Below are 24,265 nucleotides of genomic sequence, written 5' to 3' on the forward strand. Positions count from 1 at the left end.
TTTGTCAATATCGTTGCTATTTGAAGAGGTGAATAATAAAGAATTGAAAATTTTATGGGAAATTAATTTACATTAGAAATTTAATAATTATTCAAGAAAAATACATTTTACTTTATGAGTATAGCAAGTGAATTATCTTAAAAAAAATAAAAAAAGATTGTATTTTAAAAATGCATACTAAAAAATTTAGGTATAATTTATTATAAAATAAATCTTATTTCATATTTAGGTAATTTTATTTCATTTTAACTTCTTGCCCTATATTTCTATGAAGAAGGAAAATTTTAATTCGGCTCTGCTGATTGGATGATGCGTGCACAATGTTACGTGCTAGCGCAAGGACCTTAGGAATTTGAAAGGAATTATGCTATTTGCAGCTCTGTCTAAAGTCCAGACCATTCAAAATTCCTTTTCGTTGGGAAGTTAATTCCTTGTATAGGGGTATTATTGTTATATAAATAACATTGTTATGAACAAACTTTATAACAAATTGCGGTTTCTTTACATAATTTGGTAGCCCTGTGTATATTCAGTTGTTAAGAAACAATAGAAAATTGTATATTAGTGGTTTATATGAAAATAATTTATCACAAAGATAAATAATTAATGTTTCAAGCAGAATAATGGATGAAAAAAGAGTAAAATTATATTTCTGCTCAAATTGATTAGTTTTATAAAATTAAAATTGATATCATTCATACAAAAATTAATTTCTATGCTTATAATTACAGTTTTCTTATTTGTTCTCTACCTCTGAACCACTACTTTCTCAAAATGCAATTGGTAGGATTTCTGTACCAAAGGCACCTTTGCAGAAGGATGATATAGTTATTGAAAATGATGATACAGATTTGCTATCACATAGTGATATGAGTTGGGAAACTATGGAGGATAGATATATGTTATTTGAAATTGCATCTAATGATTCTATATCAACTACTTCAAAGTCTTCATCCAATGTAAATTTTGCTTAATATAAAACTAATTTTATTTTATAATATAATTGAAATAATTATAATTTATTCGTTTTCACAGTCGAATCTTTCATTTTCATTGCTTGATCAAATATCACTTTCAATAGATCAAAAAATAATACAATGTGCAACTGAAAACAACTGGAGTAGTTATGCTCTAGATATCAGTTTATGGGATGATGGTAGAGCACCAGTTATGAAATTAAGAAATCTTAAAGAAACATCATTTGATGATATAGAATTCTGTGGATATCTTACTGACAGACTAATAGGAGTTGGAAAATCATTTTTGACTAAATCTCCTGAAAATAGTCTTTATATATTAAGCAAATGTATTATGAGAAATATGGTATATTATTATATATGAAAAACATAATATTTTATAAAACAAATATGATGAAAACAACCTTTTTGCAGTCACTATCAAATATTACAATGTTAAGTTACCACCGTTATTTACAATATATTGATCTTGCATATAATTATATTACAAATTTATCACCCCTGGGAGGAGTCCCCTACTTAATGTATTTAAATGTAGCACATAACAGAATGAATACTATTCTAAATTTTTCACCTCCTTGGTATTTGACATATGTAAATTTATCATACAATTATATATCAAAAATGTATGATATCAGTGATTTCTGGAGTATTGTTCACTTGGATTTGTCACATAATGCAATTGAAACCATTACTGGTTTGCAAAATTTGAAGTTAGCATGCTTTTTCATGTAATTAAATAAAATATGACTTCATTTATACATTACGTATTTTATTTTTAGATATTTGAAATATTTAAATTTATCATATAACTTAATTGAGTACATTGAAAATTTGGATAGATTAAATATTCAAGAACTAAATTTAGAGGGCAACTGTATACTGTCATATAAATCCGCCATTCCTGGATATGGCATAAGTACTTTATCTGATTTGCGGAAATTATATTTAGGATACAATAAATTGTCTACTTTAGAATTTTTTAAGGTAATAATTCCATATTTAATAATTAGATGAATATTTAAACTGTAACAATATGTTTAAAATTATAGGATGCATATAGTTTACGTGTGATAGATTTAAAGTTTAATAGAATCAATGATTTATTAGAATTATTAAATCTCACTGGTTTAATACAAGAAGTAGATTTTAGAGGTAATAGTTGCACAAAGTGGCCTAATTATAAAGCTGTACTTCTATTTTCCATACCAAGTATACAGATTATTGATGGTGTTAATGTATCTACTTCAGAAAAGGTATATAATCAAGTATTGATAATTATCAACTTATATAAATTATTAAAGAATTTATTTAAATAGATTGCTGCAGTTGCTCTATTTGCACCACCAGTAAATTTAACAGCTGCTCGCACTATAACAAAGCTAACTTTATTAGAGCAATTAAATATTCCTAAAATTGATCTTCATGTAACACCATATGATGAAGTGAGCCCACCTATAATAATACTCACAGGTCCAAGTGCAGTGAGAAAATTATCTTTGGCTCTTCATGCGACCCAAACATTATCAAAAAAAGTAATATTCTAATTCATTTTTAATATGTCGGATTAAAATAATAATTTATCACAGGTCCAATATTGTCAGTGGTATACAACAAAAAGCTCAGAAGATGAAAGTGAAAATCAATTTTACATTTTTGTAGACAGAGAAGAATTTAATGATATGTCTCGTCATGGAGAATTTTTAGCAATTCAAGAGAGATTAGGATACAGCTATGGATTTCGTTAGTTAGATAAATTAAATTTTTTATAAAAATATCTTCCAAGATGCTTTTATTTATATTTATATAGATCACAATCAAATTACTTCCTTAAAATTAAGAAATAAAATTGGTATAACACAAACGGATTTACATGCAACCATTCAAATGCTTAACCGGTATTCCAATAGTAGAGCAGTTCTTGTGCTCCCAAAAAATGAAGAAATCCACCGTGAATGGATACAAGAAAGGTTTTATGTTTATACATGTACTAAAGATAGTAAAGAAAATTTATTATCTGAAGAAAGTTCAGCAATACCCATAGGAAGTGATATAAATTTTATTAAAGAAATTTTAAATGATGTATGAACAATTTCATATCTTTATTATACCATTCATAGTGCTACAAATATTATTTTAAACTTGCTTATAGATTATAAGAGATCTTAAATTGCTTCCCAAAATTCCACTGGCAACAGAGACTGATGATAAAACAACTCATAATACATTGGGGAATGTAACAATATTTGATGATGAAGCTGTGCAGGGTACAACAGAAATGAAAGACAAAACATCAAATTATATTAAATTTCAGGAACAAGACACTAATTCACATTTTGATGATAAAGGATTACGAGTATTGAGTTTATCTAGCACTAGAGGTATGCAGGATCTGGATGGGCATTTTTTTTTATACCGGGACCGGTTATTGAAATTTTCGGAATTCTCGAAATTGACAAGTTTCCCGAGAACGTCCGGGTTTCCCGAAAGTGTTGGGATTTCCGAAAATGCTTGGAATTTTCGAAAAATCCAAGAGCCCGTTTCAAAATTCGCTTTAATGAATACGATCGTGGTTTCGAATTTTTGATTTTTTAGGTGTTTTCGAAAATCACATTATGAAATATATTTATTTAGTTATTTTTACTTATTTAATTTATTAATATAAAATTATGAAATGTGGAAGATTGAGTAGAAATAGTGCACCAAATAAGTAATATCTAAATATATTTTATTTTAAATTCGCAGTATTGTGTAATAATACTGTTACACTGAACAGGATAAGACTACTGTTTGAAATTGTGGAGAAACTGACATTTTTACATGCGATTTCAAAATAAAATATTATATTTAGATATTACTTATTTGGTGCACTATTTCCACTCAATCTTCCACATTTCATAATTTTATATTAATAAATTAAATAAGTAAAAATAACTAAATAAATAAATTTCATAATATGATTTCCGAAAACGCCTAAAAAATAGAAAATTTGAACACGGTCTTATTCATTAAAACGGGTCTTGATATAGGTGATTTTTTGAGAATACCGGATATTTTTAGGAAATCCGATACTTTCGCGAACTCGACCCAATCCGATGTGTTTCTGTTTCATTCCAACTATCGGGTTTCATACATTTTCTGGTTCTTGCATACCTCTATCTAACACATAATAATTGTAAGTAATTTTATTTTTTCTTTTTAGGTAATTTTAGATGAGCATTCAAATGTTATAGTGGAAGATGAACAATTAAGGCGTAAAAGACATCAAGCAAAACTTTTGCAGCGTCGTAATACATTGATTCGAGGAATAGTACCTTTATTTACAGATGAACTTAGTGAATCAAGTGAAGAACTATTAACAAGAAGAGTTTGTATTGAATAATTTACTTTTCTTTCGACGGGCAGGGTGTCATTGTTTTCAATTAATATATGTATAAGATTATATAGGTATAAAATGATACAAATCTGTAATTTATTTTAAGTCGCCAGAAATGGAAAAACCAGAAGATATGAAAGATTTCTATACCGACTTGATATTAAAGTCAAGAAAAATGTATCTAGATCAACATGTGAATAAGCCTGGATTTTTTTCCTTAGTGGTAACATGTCTTCGATAAAAGTAAATTAAGAATGCCAAATTCATAATTTATCATTAGAAAAACTTTTGTATAATCATCATTTTTCAGCTACTATCAGATGATTATTTTAAAGCATTTAACAAATTAATTAATTTTATTTATGAATTATACACAAATTATTCTTTTCAAGAACCTAAATTTTTAGCAGAACTTAATCATTTTTCAAAGATTGCTATTCCGGCAATGGTTGATCCCATTATTGATGAAATAAAACAGTAAGTTCCAATTTTTTTTATATCAATTGCTATGTGTAATATCATTTGGATTTATTGATTTGTAGATCTTTATCAACGCCTATATTACAAAGAAGAACTTTGTTGAGAATGTATGGTGTTACTTCATGGAAGGATTTGATGCCCAGTCAAATAGTAGAAGATTTAACTGATGTTGCGGATTAGGTACAAGATAAATGTTCAGTTATAAAACTAGTTAATCCACTCATAATTCATTTTTTAAAGTTTTCATTTTACTGGTTATATGATTATCTTGTACAATGTATTTTATTGATAACAGTCTGTTTTTAAATAGTAATATATATATTACAAAAAGTGAACACATTTTTTTAGAAATACTTTCATACAAGGAACTCTTAATTGACATAAGAATACATATTTATAATTGCTTTACTTATTTATGCAGAGTTGATTTATATATTATCCTGTTAAGTTTAAAAAATATGATAATAATTACACATGTATATGATAAAAAATAATTAATTTGTTTAAAGCGTTTTTCAAGTATATTCTAATAAAGTAATTATTTGTTAGAAATCTAAAGTTTCTGTTTTAATGCTCAATCACATATGCATTTTATCAATAGAAGGAAGATTATTGCTTAAAAGTGATATATCTGATGGTTCTATGATTACATGTAAATTTGTATTATAGTTTGTACTTCCCAAGGATATTTTTTGGTCACTAAATGTAACTGCAAAGGAATTTTCGTCAATCTGAGGTAAAGAATTTTGTAGAAGTACAAATCTTGTTTGATTATCAATAATGTCTAATTTAGAACGATTCATTTGAATCCAAGTTTCTTGTAATACACTGTGTTCAGAATCTACCTTTTTTGATAGTTCATGATGTTCTGGTTCAACTTGAAGAAGTGTACATTGTGATTGTTTAAAATCAGATTCACTATTCACATTAGAATGATACTTCATATGATCATTTAAGCTTTTTTTCTGTTCAAATATCAAATTACAATGATTACATCTGAAAATGAAGTTATTAGGATAAGTATTATGTAGGAATTACAAGCTTTTAAATATACTTACTGGAATTGCGTTTCTTTTACTTTTTTTGCCTTATTTTCGTGTGGATCATGAATTTTTTGATGGGCAAGCAAATTATATCGTTCTGCAAAACGTTTTCCACACACTGTACAGCTATATGGTTTTTCACCTGTATGAACTCGCATATGCCTTTTCAAATGAGATGTTGAAAGCAAAGACAAATCACACATCTAAAACACAGAAATACTTAAATGTTTTGTATATCATGTTTCTATGCTAGTAATTACTTACTTGACACTTATAAGATTTTTTACCACTATGTGATAATCTGTGCATATTGTATGATGTATGGTGTATGAATCTTTTACCACACAGTTCACATTGATAGGGCATTTCACCGGTATGCATTGGTAAATGTCTCATAAGTGCTCCTTTTTGTGTAAAGCACTTTTTACAAAAATTACATTGAAATGGATTTATTCCATTATGCATTCCAACATGTATTTCCAATGCATGTTTATGTTTATATGCCTGACCACATTTTTCACACATGTATGGTCTTAATGTTGAATGAGTTTTCATGTGTGTTTTTAATTCAGTCGATGTTTTCCATACTTTACCACAAATAGGACAAGAATATTTTAATGATTTTAAATCATACTTTGGTATCTTTATTGATTTTATAGGTATTTTTATTGGGTCAACTGCTGACACTATATATGTATTATAAAGATTTAAACAATAAGTAATAAATAGATAATTTTAAAAAAGGAACCTTATGAATAATAAATAAAATATCACCTGTTGTGTTCACAGTATTTTCTGTTATTTTTATAATATTTTCAACATTTTGTATTTGTAATATATTGTCAGAAAATGTGGATTCTGTTTTTACAGTATTTTTTGATTCACTTTCAGGATCTGTCAGTGAAATACAGCTTTTTTCTGCAACATGAATTTTTAATGCATGTGTATTTCCTGCAAACGAATATCAACAAATATTTCTATATATTTCTGTTATTAATTTTATATTTATTTTTATTGATTTAAATAATCTCTCTTTACCTTGTGAATTAATATTACATGTATTACCACTATTAGTTAATGCCACTGAATTGTGAAATATATCATTTTTTAAAATTTCATCTTTTATGTCATCATAAATATTATAATCAAATGATTTTGTGCTATCTGCTTCATTATAATTGATTGTTTCCTTTCTTAAGTGTTTCTTTGCTTTTGTATTTGCAATACTTATATTTTGCAGTATTGTATTATCTTGAACACATTGTTCTTGTTCTATTTCCTCTACTTGAGTAGCATTTTGTAAATTCAATACCTTCTTTAAGTTCTCATTACTATTATATAATTTTTTTGCTTCTAATGCTATGTTTGTACTGATATTCAATTTTGTACCATCGTACATTGATCGTTTAACATTTTTTCTTCTTTCACAAGCATGATATATTTTCAAAATCTCACAACGTATGTTTAAAACAGTTTTCTGTGCTTGTTCTAACATTTGAAACAAATTGTAACATTGTAGACAAATGTAAGGGTCTTGTAATTCAAAAGTAGCTATACGAAGTACTTGTGATACAAAATTTACTAACAATTCTCCTTGATGAGGAAAAGATGTAGAAAATATATTTACAGAAGATGAAGGATCAATTTTCATATCGCATATTGAGCAAAATATATTAGACATTGGCATCATTTTGTTTTACCATTAAAAGTTGATCAAAACGTTTAATTGATTATTAAACTCTTACTTTTACTTAACTCTTTTTTAATAGTATATGTTGTTACTTTATAATAAATAACAGATATAAATATGACCATTTTGTACGATAATCGTGTATTATTCTTTGACAGCGCATCTTAAATATAACCTTTACTATACTCCGCGACATAACATATCGATAATAATTTTATGTACGGGATAATTTTGATATCGTGCTGTGTCTCATACAATTGATAAAATATATTTAATGTTTGTTTCTTCAACTACAAGTCATAAATTATAAATTACAAAATATAATTCTTCATATTATTCCATAGTGGGACATGAAACACTATAAACATCTAGCGGTGAAAAAGTAAAACTAATCGACATGTGGTAAAATTAAAAAATCCAAATTTCTTGATTCCTAGGCAAAATTAGCGATACTAATCGCAGTAAAAATTTTCGCTGGTAGGTGGCATCACCATGTCCAAAATACTTTTACAGATTTGATTTTTTCACCGCTAGATGATTGTAGTGTTTAATAGCCCGCCAACTGGACAATTTTTTAAATCTGTTTAAAACTAAGTAACCAGCGAGATTATTTAAATAAAATTAATTTCAATTAATTCTACAGGTTCTAAACATCCGTTTGAACTCTCGTAAGTTAAAAAATGCTGCCTAGGAATCAAGAAGTTTATTCATTTTGCTGTTAATTCGAAATAATTAATTCCATATGTATATACATTTCAAGCGCAAATATTTTAAGATTAAATGTTGAAAACGGTATGTTTATTAACCTCGGTTAATTTGTTTTTTTATGCTGTACAAGGATAATGGAAAATAGATACATGGTTCCATTAAAAAAAGTGGCAATGAACTTGAAATCTCATGAAACAACGATCATTGATAAATAATATTTCCACCATTGCACATGGTCCTTGAGATACCGTAAATTTATCCAGGAAAGTGTTTTCATACAACAATAAATAAGGCAGATACCTGGGTGATCCCATGTAGCTGAACTAGCCTGTGTTATAATACTGCAATAAAATTTGTTAATGCAGAAAATGTTTCTGTTTTTATTCATTTTATAAATAAAAATTCTGTACAAAGTACATAAAATATCAACTACATTATGTAATGATTGTCTTTCTGGTCTAATAGATTAGATTATAATAAATAAACAAAAAGTTATTACATATATCATATTTTTCAAATATCTTTTTTTTGCTAAAAAGAAAGTATATTTATATATTTAATTATATAAATTTTAATTTAAAATTATTCTAATTTTAAAATTTGATCTATATCAGAATCTAAATCTGATATTTCTGATATAGATTCTGCATCTAAGGTATTAGACATTTTATCTCTTAAATTACGCGGTGCTGGTTGTGGTAGCGAATCATTCATTTCTTTAGAATTTGTTACAGATGCTTGGAATGGATTTACTAAAAGAGAATTTATACTAGTAGAATTTATTTGTTCGTTGCTCTTAATTTGATTCTCTTTATTTTGCATGTATGTTGAAGAAAATATTGTTTCAACTGATCCTACAGGCTTTTGTCTTACCATATTTAGCTGAAAGAAAATATAGTTTAAGTATAGTTTAATATCATTAAATAGAACAAGTTTTGTAATACCTGGTTTTCTTACCTGTGCTTCAAGCTTTTTTGATATTTCCGCAATTTTATCACTTTGTGCAGTCCTTAATACAATATTGTTTGAACCTTTATAATCTTCTGATTGACACAAATGTTTTTGCTTGTCAAACATACTGCATAAACGCAAAATTAAAATTATTTATAAAATTATTATAGTACTATATTATTTATTTCCTACATTGAGCATAGATAATTTACGTACATCGAAGAATTCCAATTACTGTCATTTAACTCTTCTTTGTCCGTAACATCATCGGAAGATGATTTTATACTTTCATTATTAGTTAAATCAAAAATAACTTTTTTTTTTGTCAAACTACTTGCTGAACCAGTTGTAGATTTTAGAACACTTTTATTATGTTTTGGAGATATGAAAATACTTTGTAAATCTTGTTGCACATTTGAATGATCTATACTACTGTTTTCAATAGATTTGTTATTAGCTAAATCTTTATCATTTGGTATTATCTTAAGAGTTTCAAGAGTAAATAAAGATTTCATTTTGTTGAAAGAATCTCTTCTTATTGAAATCTCTTGAGAATTTGTTGTATGTTGTATATTTTCCAAAGATTTTGAATTAGGAGAAAATTGTAATAATTTTTCTATACTTTCGTAATTTGCAATTTTTGTAGCTTTTGTAGGCACTGATTTATTTTCGAGTATATTTCTAGCAAAATCCTTATCTTCTGGTATAGAATGAAATTTATTTGATGTTGTTGCTTGCCCTAAAAAAAATTATTGGAGTTATTTCTTTTCAGAGAAATTTATTCATATGTGAATAATAGTAATTACCAGGATCATGTTGATGATTAAGGTCTTTTGCAACCATTGATTTAACAGTGATTATTGGTTTATGTAGAGGTGAGTTTTTAAATTGTTTCACATTTTCAGTAACCTTTTTCTTCTTAGATATTTTATTAAGAACTTCTTCAATTATCCTTAATTTAATCTGATGATATTTTGGAGTCTTCTGTGTTAAATTAAAAAAAATGATGTTAATATTTTTTACATAACAAATTACATAAAAAATTTAATATGCATTTGTCTTACTTTTGCAGTTAATTTGTGATGATGCTTTAAAATGTCCATTTTCTGTTTGAATGTTGCTTTTGGTATTCCTTGCCATTCCGGATCTACTCCTAAATCTCTTAATTTCTGTTCAAAAGTTTCCATTAAACTAGTTTGTAATCTTTTATAAAATGAACTATGTCCTGTTATTTTTTTAGGTAAATGTGTTTTATGTTCATGAAATGGGGAGTTATTGTGAATTGCAGTAACATTTTCTGTGCTTGAGTCAGAAACAAATGATTCTGAATTTGATGATGATACATTGTCCTCTAAGGATTTTGATGTTTTCGTATTTTTACTGTTAGATAAAAACTCATCAGATATGCTTTTATTAAAAATATCCTGTGGCTTACTTATGCCAAGTTCGTCACTTTTTATAATTACGCGATTATATTTTGTGTGTTCATAATTATTTCCTTTTTCAGGCACTGAAATTTCTGTGTCTGAAATATTACTTGAACTGTAATACTCTAAATCCTTTTCAATAGTTTTCACAGGATTAAATATTGTATTATTTCTATTTCTTATATCTTTTTGCTTAATATTTCTCCTATTTTCATGAATAGTGGATTTATTTCTGGAATTCGAAACTTTCTTTAAATGAGTATTTTCTACTGTTAATGGAAGCACTTTACTTGATAAACTTGAACTTATTGTAGTGTCTATCACACTATTTCCAACAGCAATTTGCTCAGTTTTTGTATTTGTGCCATTTTGTTTTGAATTAGTTTCATCTGATGCTTTTAAAATTTCATTAAGTTTGTCTAATATTATAGGTGGACTACGTCTTCTCAGTGAATTATTTTCAAAATCTTTATTTTTTTCATTCAATTGTGAAACATTTATTTCCTGTGATAGAGATTGTAATTGTTTGCTTTGTTCCAATAAGATATCCAACTGATTCGCAGTTTGGCGTTCTAAATCGTTAACTTTTGTTTCATACTTGGCTTTCATATCATCAGCTGCACTTTGTGTTAATTTTAATTCTGCGATAAGACTCTCGACATCTTTTTGATGTTGATTCTCCAAATGTTCTATTTTTGATTTCCAATAATTTTCCTGAGCTTGTAATTTTGTATGCATACTTTCTATGTCTGGAGTAAGCTGTAAAATGTTTACAAAACAAATTAATAAAATTCATTTCATGAAAAGTATACTTTACTTACCTTGTCAAGTAATTGATTCTTTAGCTTTTGAAATTCTTTCTCTTGCTGATTTATGAATGTTTGGACGTTTGTTTCAGATGTGTGTTCATGCATGGTTTTTTCCTTTTGCCTTAAATTCTGTTGAAATATTGATGTGTGTATACATGTATACATATATATGAATATTTATATTATCATTTAAATCATTAGTAAGAAGTTTTCATATTTATTTACTTTATACATACATGTATTTCATCAAAAAGCATGGTCTTCAAATTTTTTATTTCTTCTTGATATTCTTTATACTCTGAATGTTCTTTAGATTTGTTACTATTGTATCTAAAATTTTCATTTTCACTCTCAGCTTGCCTTCTATTATAACTTAATATTTTTTCCTCTGAAATCCTTTCAGACTCATTCCTTATCACCTTTTCTGTTTCATTTAATCTTTCTTTTAAATTCTTTATTTCATTATGCAACTTCTCAGTTTCACTGCGATAGTGCTCATGTATGGGAGAAGTAGGCATGTATAACTCTGATGCATAAGCATGACGACGAATAATATGTGCACTTACAAACATAGGAGATATAAAAGATTTTGGACAATGTGGACACTAGAAAAATAAAATAGTTTAATAAAATTTTTGCATGATTAAAGCTATTTTTCTGTGGACAAAATGTTATTACAAAAATTATTTCAACAAGAATTAATACATATTCATAATTTTATTACTTTGTAAATTTCGCCATTAGTATCTCCAATTTTAGTTTCTATTAATTTACTTTTTTCCTTTACTTTCTCTTTCATATGTTTCACTACTTCTTCTAAAGCAGTTATTTCTTTTTTCAATTTAACATTTTCTTCAATTTTTGATCTTAGTTCATCTTTTAGTATAATTACACTATGATCTAAATATTGTTTACAATATAATAAATATTCAACTGCTAACTGTGCAAGACAAAAGAGTTTTACAAAGTTGGGATCTAAGATTTTAACATCGTATTCACTTTCTAAACAATAATCTATTACATTATTTATATTATCATCAATGGAATGGAAATCTCTTTCTCTTATAATTCGATCTATATCTATGTTACCTAGAATAAAAGGAAATTTTAAGTATGGATTAAATATATCTGTTTACAAATCATAATGGTAAAGAATATATTTGTTATACTGCGTACTTATACGATTCCAATCTACACGTGTTCTGGATCTATGCATATTGAAATAAAATCCAGATTCTTTTGCCAATTTTGGAAAATCATGACACCATTTGGTGCCAATACGAAATGAAAATGCCATTACTGTATTTACAAGTCTGTTGATGCCTATTCACACATTACTTCTAGCTACTATTTCATAACTATTAATTAATTAGAAATACAATATTATAAAAAGTGGTAAACGCAAGTTGTGTCATTAACTTCATGGTTCTGGTATTTACAAATATATAACACTACTTATTGTTTTTATACATCTTGGAGGTTAGAATAAAACGTAAACAAAATTTAACAGATATGATATATCTAGAGAGTACTATCTATTTCAATTATGTCTATAGATTTCATTCATTTGTATATCAAATGTTTTCAATGGGATTTAATTTCAAAACGTGTGGAATGAATCAAATATTCAAATAAAATATTTAAATATAATTATTTTTTAAATAATTTAATTATACAACTGAAAGTAATAGAATTGTTTCATACTCAAATTCTAATAAATTATTTGTATATCTAAAAAATTTTAGATTGACAAATTTTGAAATTAAATACATATTAAGTGGAATATATGATTTATTTAAAAAAATGGGAAATGGTCGAAGAAATATTATATATAAAACATAATGTTTGATTTCTAGGTACTTGAGAAATTCATATATGTTTTATCAAGAAATAAATTAATTTAACTAATTCTATATATTTGAAATATATAATTGAAGAAAGCTATATTTTAAAAAATTAGATTACTGATCGGTGAGAAAAAAGGCAAATAATATATAGAATATGATATATAATTGATTGTTAATTGTAGAAAAATATTTGATTGGTTCGTTCAGGTTTCTTTAGTGTTTGTGGTTTTCTGTGTTTCGTGATTACGCTCCTCTTCGACTAGTACCACCATCTTGTTTATTTCATCAATGAAGAGAGTGTAAGACTTAAAAGACGATTAGAAATTTTTTAAAGTGGTTTTTATTTGTGTCTTGAAAACAATAAATTGTAACAAAAACTGTGAATATGTCTCACGGTGGTAGAAATGAATGTAGAATTTACGTGGGCAATTTACCCCCTGATATAAGAACGAAAGACATTCAAGATCTTTTCTACAAGTTCGGTAAAGTTATTTTCGTTGATTTAAAAAATCGCAGAGGACCACCGTTCGCTTTCGTTGAATTCGATGATCCAAGGTACCTTCCATAACTTATGATTCTATAAAAAATTTTTTATTTTTTAGATGTAGTTATACAATACTGGATTGTTCCGTAATATATATCCTTATTGTTCTATAATACTTTTTTTTTCATTAAATGAGAAAATATCTTTGTTTGAAAATTCCAAGTTTGTAATTTTATTAAGTTAGAAATAATTTCATATTAAGAAATATATGATTTTTATTATATATGTGAAACTTGATATTGACATCTTAATGTTACATAAAAATTACACAAGAATTGTTACTATAAGTAATCTCTTTCAGAGATGCTGAAGATGCAGTGCATGCAAGAGATGGATATGATTATGATGGTTATAGACTACGTGTTGAGTTTCCAAGAGGTGGTGGTCCCAGTAATAATTTTCGCGGTGGTCGTGGAGCAGGCGACAGTGGAAGAGGTGGTCGAGGTGAAATGAGTAACTCTCGAGGACGTGGCCCACCTGCTAGAAGGTCTCAATACAGGGTCCTTGTTACTGGTTTACCTCCTTCTGGTAGTTGGCAAGATTTAAAGGATCATATGCGTGAAGCTGGTGATGTGTGCTTTGCTGATGTTTATAAAGATGGTACTGGAGTTGTTGAATTCTTACGGTATGAAGATATGAAGTATGCTGTGAAGAAGTTAGATGATTCAAGATTTAGGTCTCATGAGGTATAATGATGCCATTATCCTTAACTCTTTGCGCTCAACGATTTTTTCAGTCGGACAAAGTATCAACTTGAAATGATATTGCGCATATGTAACAAGTGTCTTATAGGTAACATAAAATGGTCTTACTAAAATGGCCTACAAATTAACACGTTGACGCCAGCGTCGATATTCAGGGTTTTCTCTGTGAGGTGGCGCCCGAATGTATTTTCATCAATTAGAGATGTCGAAATCTAGAATAAACAGAGGTTGTCGCTTTTCACTTATCTCTCGAGTTACCGCATGAAACGCCGTGGCGACTGAAAATCGCGTCTCGAGCGCAAAGGGTTAATACTTTTTATATTTGTACACTATTTTTACATGACTTTATTTTTGTTTATAGGGTGAAGTAGCTTATATTCGAGTGAAAGAAGATCATAACAGTGGCGATAGGGGACGTAGTGAAGATAGGGAGAGAGGTCGGAGTCATTCACGAAGCTATAGCCCACGGCGTCGTGGTTCACCTACCTATTCACCATTGCGACGTAATTACTCGCGATCAAGATCTCGTTCCAGATCTCGTTCATACGACTAGTGTGTACGTATATGTTTCACATGGTAATATAAGTAAAGGCTTATCAATATTTGCTTTACCATGTTTCATTATTACTGATTTGAATTTCACTTAAAGACACCTTCCAATCCAAACCAATTTTGTATAAATTACAAAATTATTCCTGTGTTGCTTGAATTTAATAATTGTATTATACCTAATGTATAGTTAGAGCACGGTTCATTTTACATGTACTAAAACTGTTTTATCAAAGACCTTGTTGCTATCAATTCAAAGATTTCTAACTTGTGTAAACCTGAAAGAGTAGATTTTTCAACAGTAAATATTAACCAAGTTTTATCTTAATTTTTTGTCTTGAAAAAGGGGAATCGTGCTCATATTAATTGCATATTACTGTTCAAGATATACTGATTAGAGTTACTTTTATGTTTAAAAATACATTCCTTTATATTTTGCAATTTGTTTTGTCACTACAACTATATTTAAAATATGTAACAATTTTGAAATATTACAAATGAGGATCTAAGAGGAAGTAACTCATATTACTTCAGTGATTTAATCAATGTTCACATTGGTGAATAGTATTTGTTGTACAGCTGCCAATATAATCTATGTTCGATGTGAATGCCTTCATTTATTGATTTAACACATGATCATTCACATTGTACTGTATGATATTTATCATTGGTAGCTCTACTATAAAACTTGATGTGAACATAGCCTTTGTTTTTTCACATTTATTTAATCACATTTGCAGTGATAAATACAGCACATTTTATAGCATATGTAACATGGAATTTTTTTAAGCTTCTAATGCTGAATGCTTATCATATAAGTTCATAAAGCTAACATTTTTCTTATTGTTAACAGCTGAAAATTATTGTGCATATAAATTAAAATGCTAAATAATAGATAATGAGGAAAACGTATATTTTTAACACTCATATATGTTATGCAAGATAAAATACAGTATATTGCATAATGGATATTGTATTCAATACTTGATCAAAACATTTTTTACTGTAATTATTTGCTATAGGAATTCTAAAATTTCTTTTTTCCGTCACATATAATTCCATTTGATATTTATTATCCTATAAATTTTATGGATTTGGATTTTAAAACATTAATTTAATGAAATATATTAAAAGGAATTATTGAAAACTATAAATTCTTACAAACAATTAATGTATGAATAAATACATCAAAGTTGTCTACACGGCTCGTCGTCGTTTAAGTTACCACGCAAATTTAAGTACGATAATTTTGGCTATCTAGTGATGACAATACAAAATATTATATTTGCTGAAAATATAACACTTAATACGTAGATAATGTAATACATCGATACTCGTCAACGGATAGTGCATATAGGACATAATATTTAATAAATATAAGCAAAAGATTTATTTTTTACTAATAGATTAATATTCATAAGACCAATTTGCTTTGGGGAAAGCTGACGTATATATATATATATATATATATATATATATATATATATATCTATCTATCTATCTATCTATCTATCTATCATTTATTATGCACTGATATTGTTCATTCGGTATAATAATTAGCTTAAAATGTTTTATGTATTTGAGTGTTCTTTAACGACGATCATTGGGCCATTTGTTTGGTTTGATAAAAAGAACTGTGTGTTATGTATCACCTTAAAGTGAAAAATCAAACAACTCATACTGAAATTATTATTAAGACCATAACAATATGTTTGTTACAATTATTTGGATGTTTGTGAAATATGGAATTAAATTTTAAGTTATACACGACATATCTGGAGAGAAATGTGTTTTTATGATGAAATGAGTCATTTGGAAATTTGTTACACATTTCTCGTTTAACGTTTTCCTTTTAAAAATTACACAGACTAATTCTTGAAATTTTGCAATACATGCCTAAACTATAGAATTTTCAATCATAAATTAAAGATGTTGAAGGAAAACAATGATTTCGTGTATTCTTGAGAACATTATTATTGCAAATTGATCCTGTGATATTTGTGTCCTTTTTACGTTATTTACATTCATTCACTAAATATAAAAATGTGAAAATTTAAATTTAATGTAAGCAAATATGCATTGTTTTGTATAGTATTTGCTCAATTTATAAAACACTACTCAAATATTGTAAGTCACAGGGATTACATTTGCAGTGATAAATTTTATATATAATATTAATGCATATTGTATAAGGGACTAATGTATTTTTTCTTCTTTTGTATATTGGATTGGATTGTAACACAATGAATGAAAAACTGAAATCGACACGATCTTACTTCTTGGATGGATATAATACACATTCGCTTGACGGTGGGATGAGATGGAATGCGTTTTGGATGGATTTATGTATGGAGCATATATTATAAAAAAGGATTAAGAGAATGCAAAAATAATGAGGCATTAAGGATACTTTCAAGAGGAAATTCAGGATCAGGAATTCAGGAAAGGAATTGGATGAAAGACACAATCCGTTTCATTCAAGGATTCTCAATTAGCTGGATTTTCATCAGAAAACGTTGGCAAATCCATTACAAGGATTCAATATATTTTTCTCTTTCGAATCGTTAAACAAACGTAAAAAAAATTATTTAATCGTGACATAGCAGTGCTTCTGCGTTGACAAACTAAACGGAAAAAAGATAATAATACCGTAATTGAAAAACGCAGAATGAACATCTTCGACATATTACGTGGTTGTAGTATAGATTTCTTAATCGTTTCAGTGTTTCAGTTCTATTACAATTACGCGTACATAAAGCGAGAAAGAAAGAGAGTGATTTTTGCAATTTTTTTATTACGTTCTGTACGATCTAAAAAAGAGCAAACAAACTGGTAATGGAATGTCAACATTGCAAAAGTTTTATTTTATATGAAAGTACTCGCTTATAGCTTCGTATGTCAGATGTTCGTAAGTCGAGAATTATTTTTATTATTACCGACATGATAACTTTGATTCTCATTCTCAAAGAGAAACTCTATTAACCAGAAATATATCATAATTCTCACCCATCGGCGTTCAGTGATCGATGATTCGCGAAAACTTATACGGAAAGAATATAAGACTTGGTGACTGATTCAACGCGAGAAAATCGATTCGGTTGAGAAATTTTCCTCGTTTCTTGTTCGACTTGTGCAAATATAATCATTAGCATAGGCGGTATACCATATCGAACTATCTAACTCCGTGATTAGCGTTCCTCAGGATCATGGAGAACGAACAAGTGGTCCTCTGAGAAAAAATTCGCGTTGCAAAAAATAGTGTGTTCTCACGGGTTTGCCTTCTACCTCGTGATCGAAAATCGTCCGATTGCTCTTCCTCTCGGTTATTTCGATTTTTTTATTGCATATTTCGATTGATCGTGACACCGTGTGTATATACAATTTGTATACGTGTGCTACATATGTATAGTAAGAACTTCACCTTGTTCGTCGGGACTTGATGCGCGGTGCAAGAGGATATTAACGTTTGGGTTGGAAAATAAGACGAATGCTTCATCTTATAACAAGAACCTGGCTCTCCCTAGTTGTAGAGGATCTCCCGGGACGAAAACAAAAAGTAAATGATAAAACAGAAAGACAGGATTCGGCAGAGATACGGTGTGTTGGATTAGGATGCTGACAGGATATAAAGTTAGTGTTCATGATGGATATTTTGGATAAACGGATAAATTGGCTGGAAATATTCTACTTGGATTCTATAAATAAACGGATTACTTGGATCTTTTGACCGGACAGAATATATACGCCGTGTTCATGCCGTTTGGATGGAGTTGGATTATCGAAATGTCGATAAATTATATAGACAAAAAGAAAGCAAAACTTGTGGCTGCGCTCGTTTATACGTCAAATAGGTTTCATGGATTATAATCGCCTAGGTCAGATACGGGATTTGGACTTGCACTTGTCGGGATCAATACAGGAATTAAAAAAAAAGTATATATAAATAATAAATAAAAATAGTCGGATATCTCATTTTTCGGATAACACACGGATGATCGAAAACGGATGATTCGCACACACTCGCTGTAAGGTATTTGTTCAAGTTTAATATCTCTGACGTTCCTTCGATATATATACATTTGTTCTGCATGCAATTCTTCTAAACGATACCAAAAATGCCCTGTCAAAGAATCAGAAAAATGATATTAGAGAGATCCACCTTTTTGAGAGACTAACTTAAAATGTGTGTAACAGATATAATATTTCGTCTGTTTGAAAGATCTGTTTTAGTGTGGTTACATTAATCATTCATCACCATCCTTATGTTCAGCTTACACACCTATATACGTATATAGACACAGATATTTTTCAATCCTGAAAACAGAAGTTTCTCTCACAAAATTATTGACAAGAGTGAATGTCCGTTTCCTGATAGTAGTATTAACTATTCCTTAATAGTTACCCAGTTACCCAGTCACCCTGTTCAATTAGAGACCTTCGCATTTACGTTTGTTACTTCACGACGATAAGAGGAATTTTATAAAACTCCTGATCGTCAATGTCTGTTTCAGGAAGCAGGAATAAAAGATGTTTGATTGTTTTATTGCTGATAGTGTTTCTGGATATATCCTGAATTCCTTTCCTCAACTAATGTTTATTGTTAAAAAAGTAATATATTTTTATAATTTAGTACACAACTAATATTGATCGATCTTACATTTCTTTTCATGTATTTGTACAAGGAAGCAAGAGGGAAATATACGTGAGTATGGATTCACCCTCTTTCGCGAATTATTTTCTTCTAAAGTTCAAATGAAATACATGATATTAAAAACATGATATTACAAGTTTAATAAAAGCAAAAAATATATTTTCTAATAAGAATGGTCTAAGTATACTTTTTTTATGTTAAAAAAGAATATTTTATTTAAATATTTGTTACGTATAATAAAAATCGATTGGTACTAACAAAGTGTGAAGAAATGTTTCCCAATGTCTATAATAACAAAGAAATTTAGGTAAGTAGTACGAAAAAGAAGAAAATGTGATATTATTAATCTATTGTTAGTTCTGTTCAGATGATCCATCAAGGATCAATAGGAGGGCAGAGTTCCGCTGCTTGGATTTATGAAGTAATCGTTTTGTAAGATCGGTTGTATCTAATATTATTGCAATTAATATTTGTTACAAATATTCTACATATATTAGATATATATATCTAATATATTTAATTTTATTATTTCATAAATATAGTAATTTTATTTTCTTTCTTATCATATATCTTATCATATCTTTGTTACACGATCAATGAATAAATTATTTTTCTTCTTGATTCTGAGTTGTTTGTAACAGCCTTTGATCAATACAAATATCTTATGAAGCAATATTAAACTTTATGAAGAACGACTGATTTGTATGTATGTATATATTGCAAAAATTTTTATTTGTTATATTTACAAGTGTTAATTATCACGTTTTACATTAAACAGTTAGTAAAATAATCGATATGATATCTTTCTTTTACATCGCTTCACGGATTGGTGAGACAACTATTTCTTTGATGAGTACTGAGTCAGGAGATTGTAACGCAAAGAGAACACAATCAGACACATCTTTGGGTTTCAAAGCCATACGAGGATTTTCCTTTAACCATTGAGCAGTCATCTCACTCTCCACCAAACCAGGACAAATTGACTATAATAAAAAAACACACACAGTAATCATCAAGAATAGAATTTCAAAGTAGCTGCAGAAGCAAGAATAAACATAGTAGGACACTTACAATGACTTTGATGTTAGATTCAAGTTGTGCTAATTCAGATCTAAGGCTTTCTGTCAAGAAATTCAAAGCAAATTTGCTGGCTATGTAAGCTGGGGATATTGGACGATCACAATTAATTGGTGCTTTCAACCAAGAAGCATCATTAATGTTTACAATAATACCATTGTCAATTCCTGTAGAATAAAATAATAAGAGAATACGAAAAATTTGCATCCTGGACACTGAAGCATACTTCTTTGACTTCTTTACATTTTAGAAATACCTACCCTTCTTCTTCATTAACTTCAGAGCTTCCTTGGTCATCCAAGTCAATCCAAGGAAGTTTACATCAAACATTTTCTTCCAGTCTTCCATTTCACCAGACTGTAGTGAGATATCTATGTTATTAGCAGCGTTATTGATGAGGATGTCTATGGCTCCTAAATTCTTTTCAACCCATTCCAAAACACGCAGGATGTCATTCTGATTGGAAAGGTCACACTGTAGAGGAAACAGTTTTCCAGGCTTCGACTTTAGTTCCTCAGCAAGTGCCTGTTTAGAATTAGGGTTAATAACATTTGAATTCTATATAATTATTCTATAAACAAAAACGTAAAGATACAAAAGAAAAGAAACTGTTTTAAATCTACGTTTATCTAAATGAAACATTTTGCGATTTATGTAAAATTAAACAACACTATTGAACATTGAAGATATGATCATGGACCACAGTACTTCTATGTAGAAGAAGGTAAAAATGCTGAATAGAATGAAGAGTGAAGTTGCCTTAAATCTACTAACAATAAATAGGTGATGAAATATTTTTGAAGCTCATAATGAAGATGACTTTTTTTTATAGTAATGAAATTTTATTTATTATGAAGTTGTACTACTTGTTACTTGTTCAAAGAATAATTTTTACAAGAAGCATACCTTTACTTTGTCAACCTGTGAGGCAATGCCAATAACTTTCATTCCTTTGCCAACCAGACATTCTGCTAGGCATTTGCCACTGCTACAGTTGGCTCCAGTAATCAAAGCAACTTTGTCAACCCAACGTTCTTCCATGATGATGTGTTTGATTTGTGTGATTATACGAGAAAGAACTGTGGAATTGAAGTTACAAAATGTATCTGCATTTTAAAGCACTGGCGCCTCTTTTTATACCGGAGTAAAATTGTGGCCCAAGATTACCGAGGTCGCGTTAATCTTCAGACAGACAGAAATATATCAGTCAGCTTTTCTTCGACCATGGGTACTATGTAGGTTGTTCTTATATTGACATTTGAAACGATATTGCATTATTTGCAGGAAACTGTAATAATAAATCATGCAGGATATTAATACTTTTATGATGGTAGACAATTTATTAGAGATAGGATGTGTTTTGATATAGGACACTTTCCTTGAGAAATAAATTTTGCGTAATTATCTGTAGTACTTAACTTTTTTTCTTTTAATATATATGAATTGGAAAAGCAAAATATATGAATTGACAAAATAACGGTGATCTTACGATAATAAAATAAAATCGTATAATCAATTTTATAAATGTCTTTATCGAATGTTATACTGCATGAGATATTAGAAATTTATGAATAAAAAGAGGAATAGTTTTTTAATAGTTTAGTTATAAAGAATAAGAAACATTATTATAGATATACAATATTATTTTATGCAATCTTTTTTATTGAGAGCATACAATTGCAGATACGATTTTAATTTTGTGCAAAGAAAATACATTAATGTGAATGTTTTTTTTTAAATACGTGCTATGTGTTTACTATAATACAATCAAGGATACTGATAAAAGGAGATACAGGTATCTTCTTCGAGAGTAACGTTTTCAAAATATTGCATCAGATGAGTATTTTTAATATCGCTTCATTCTGTTTCATTAATTTATTAGCCGTCTCCGTAATTTATTAGCCTCGAAATAATACTTCCAAATCATTGAAATATTCTAAGTTTACCTTTCTTTAAAATTCTTTTAAAATATATTCATATAACAATATTTCTTAAGAAAATTGCATAAGGATTTTCAAGGATCGCGGTAGCTTCCGAGTTGGTGCAAATCGATCGATGACACTTTCGATATCTCTATCGTTATACAAAGTTTGATATAGATCTGCGTTTAGTTCGCGAACAAATCGCATACTATCAGCTGCAATTTCACAGCTTCGTTTCTTTCGCTTATTCTGTTTATTCTCGATCTGAAATAGGGCACGAGCTTTGTAAAGAAGGATACGACCACGCTGTAAGCGTAATTCTTGCAATGGTATTTTATCTTCCTCGAGTATTTGAAGCGCTTGCGTAGTTATATCTATAGCCTGATTCGAATGTCCCTTATTTACCGCCATTTCTGCTTTATCGTTTAGAATATCGATTATTCGTTTTGTCAGATCAATCGTCTTTTGAGATACCGGATACTCCATCTCGCGTATCTTTTCGCGGCATTTTAAGTATGATTTCAGTGCTGTATCGATATCCTTATTTTTCAGAAAGTAATCGCCTAATAATATATACGGCTCCGCATAGTGCTTGGCTAGGTTACTTTTATATACAATTCGTACTGCTGCGTCGAGTTTATCGTCCAACATGCATTGCATCGCCATATCGTATCTATAAATGGAGTGTTCGAAAGTTTTTAACGTTATTTTGATACGGATAGATGTTCGATAAATTAGCGAGTTTGAATTCTACTTCCGATTGAGAGAACGTTGTATCGTTACGCACTGCGTGTTCTAATTTTTAAAAGTGTAAAATGTAAATTTAATGTGAAATATCTGTGATGATTTTTGGTAACAAGTCATTTGGATGGAGTTTTAAGGTAAATTGAAGAATAATACAATTAATATACTTTTGGTGAAAAAGAGATATGTCATAAGGTTATAAAATTTTTCAGGTTTGGAAGTGGACAGTACTGATTTGAAGTTTTGGTTTCCAAAACAGGATTTTGAGAGGATTTAAGGCGCTGAAACGTCTTCTTTTACAGTTACAGGTTAATTTTTATCGATCTAGTAATTACTATCAATATAGTAAAAACAGAAAGATATTTCCACTTTAGTATGACTTTATACTGGTAAAAAGTTCTCTTGCACAGTTAAAATAATGTTATTAATAAAACCTTACGAGTTATAAAGTAAATTCTTTTGTATAACAGTAATAAATTTTGCAATAAAACGAAAAAGTTTTTATTTGTTTATAGTAATTTTAAACGAGTTACAAGCAATCTAGTTGTTTTATTAATGTAAAATAGTAACATTGTGCAAAAAAATCTGTAACTCATTTTGTTATTTATTAATAGATTAAATACTATTAGTTAGTAATCTATCGTGAAAGAGAACCTAAAGTGTCAGCTAAAGTAGGTAAATCGATGTATTCATTTAATTGCTTCAAAAATGTTTTAATTTATGATCGAGTGGCGGATTCAGAGATATCGGTACGGATCGATCGCGG

At 28.6% G+C, this 24,265-nt stretch overlaps 4 protein-coding genes across 5 annotated transcripts; 2 read left to right on the top strand and 2 right to left on the bottom strand.

Moving 5' to 3' along the window:
• The first annotated feature begins 287 nt into the window (after positions 1-287).
• LOC100748065 (leucine-rich repeat and guanylate kinase domain-containing protein-like) lies at positions 288-5,163 on the top strand. The gene is made up of 15 exons (XM_033323775.1): positions 288-638; positions 732-959; positions 1,036-1,323; positions 1,392-1,690; positions 1,760-1,964; positions 2,030-2,233; positions 2,297-2,512; positions 2,567-2,720; positions 2,788-3,059; positions 3,130-3,358; positions 3,956-4,101; positions 4,180-4,344; positions 4,460-4,576; positions 4,664-4,830; positions 4,896-5,163. Exons 1-15 carry the CDS (start codon positions 624-626, stop codon positions 5,011-5,013), a joined length of 2,823 nt encoding a protein of 940 aa, XP_033179666.1. The 5' UTR covers positions 288-623; the 3' UTR covers positions 5,014-5,163.
• On the bottom strand, positions 5,063-13,024 carry LOC100743163. The gene is made up of 14 exons (XM_033323776.1): positions 12,638-13,024; positions 12,186-12,550; positions 11,698-12,066; positions 11,474-11,590; positions 10,290-11,411; positions 10,032-10,209; positions 9,442-9,964; positions 9,232-9,352; positions 8,860-9,156; positions 6,915-7,572; positions 6,651-6,827; positions 6,141-6,562; positions 5,892-6,079; positions 5,063-5,829 (listed from the first exon to the last, which is right to left on the bottom strand). Exons 1-14 carry the CDS (start codon positions 12,756-12,758, stop codon positions 5,412-5,414), a joined length of 5,076 nt encoding a protein of 1,691 aa, XP_033179667.1. The 5' UTR covers positions 12,759-13,024; the 3' UTR covers positions 5,063-5,411.
• A 415-nt stretch (positions 13,025-13,439) lies between these two features.
• On the top strand, positions 13,440-19,650 carry LOC100743283 (serine/arginine-rich splicing factor 1B). 2 transcript variants are annotated; one of them, XR_004462703.1, is made up of 4 exons: positions 13,440-13,863; positions 14,154-14,538; positions 14,918-18,735; positions 18,841-19,650. XR_004462703.1 is itself a non-coding variant. In XM_003493586.4 (3 exons), exons 1-3 carry the CDS (start codon positions 13,694-13,696, stop codon positions 15,107-15,109), a joined length of 747 nt encoding a protein of 248 aa, XP_003493634.1. In that variant the 5' UTR covers positions 13,440-13,693; the 3' UTR covers positions 15,110-19,650. The 2 variants fall into 2 exon arrangements, 1 of the variants encoding a protein (XP_003493634.1); XM_003493586.4 differs by having other exon boundaries at positions 14,918-19,650.
• An 805-nt stretch (positions 19,651-20,455) lies between these two features.
• LOC100748185 (dehydrogenase/reductase SDR family member 11-like) lies at positions 20,456-22,153 on the bottom strand. The gene is made up of 4 exons (XM_003493626.4): positions 21,740-22,153; positions 21,094-21,358; positions 20,828-21,000; positions 20,456-20,739 (listed from the first exon to the last, which is right to left on the bottom strand). Exons 1-4 carry the CDS (start codon positions 21,872-21,874, stop codon positions 20,566-20,568), a joined length of 747 nt encoding a protein of 248 aa, XP_003493674.1. The 5' UTR covers positions 21,875-22,153; the 3' UTR covers positions 20,456-20,565.
• Between the last annotated feature and the right edge of the window lie 2,112 nt (positions 22,154-24,265).

Source organism: Bombus impatiens, unplaced genomic scaffold (assembly GCF_000188095.3).
Source record: "Bombus impatiens unplaced genomic scaffold, BIMP_2.2 scf_1274, whole genome shotgun sequence".
Taxonomy (NCBI): domain Eukaryota; kingdom Metazoa; phylum Arthropoda; class Insecta; order Hymenoptera; family Apidae; genus Bombus; species Bombus impatiens.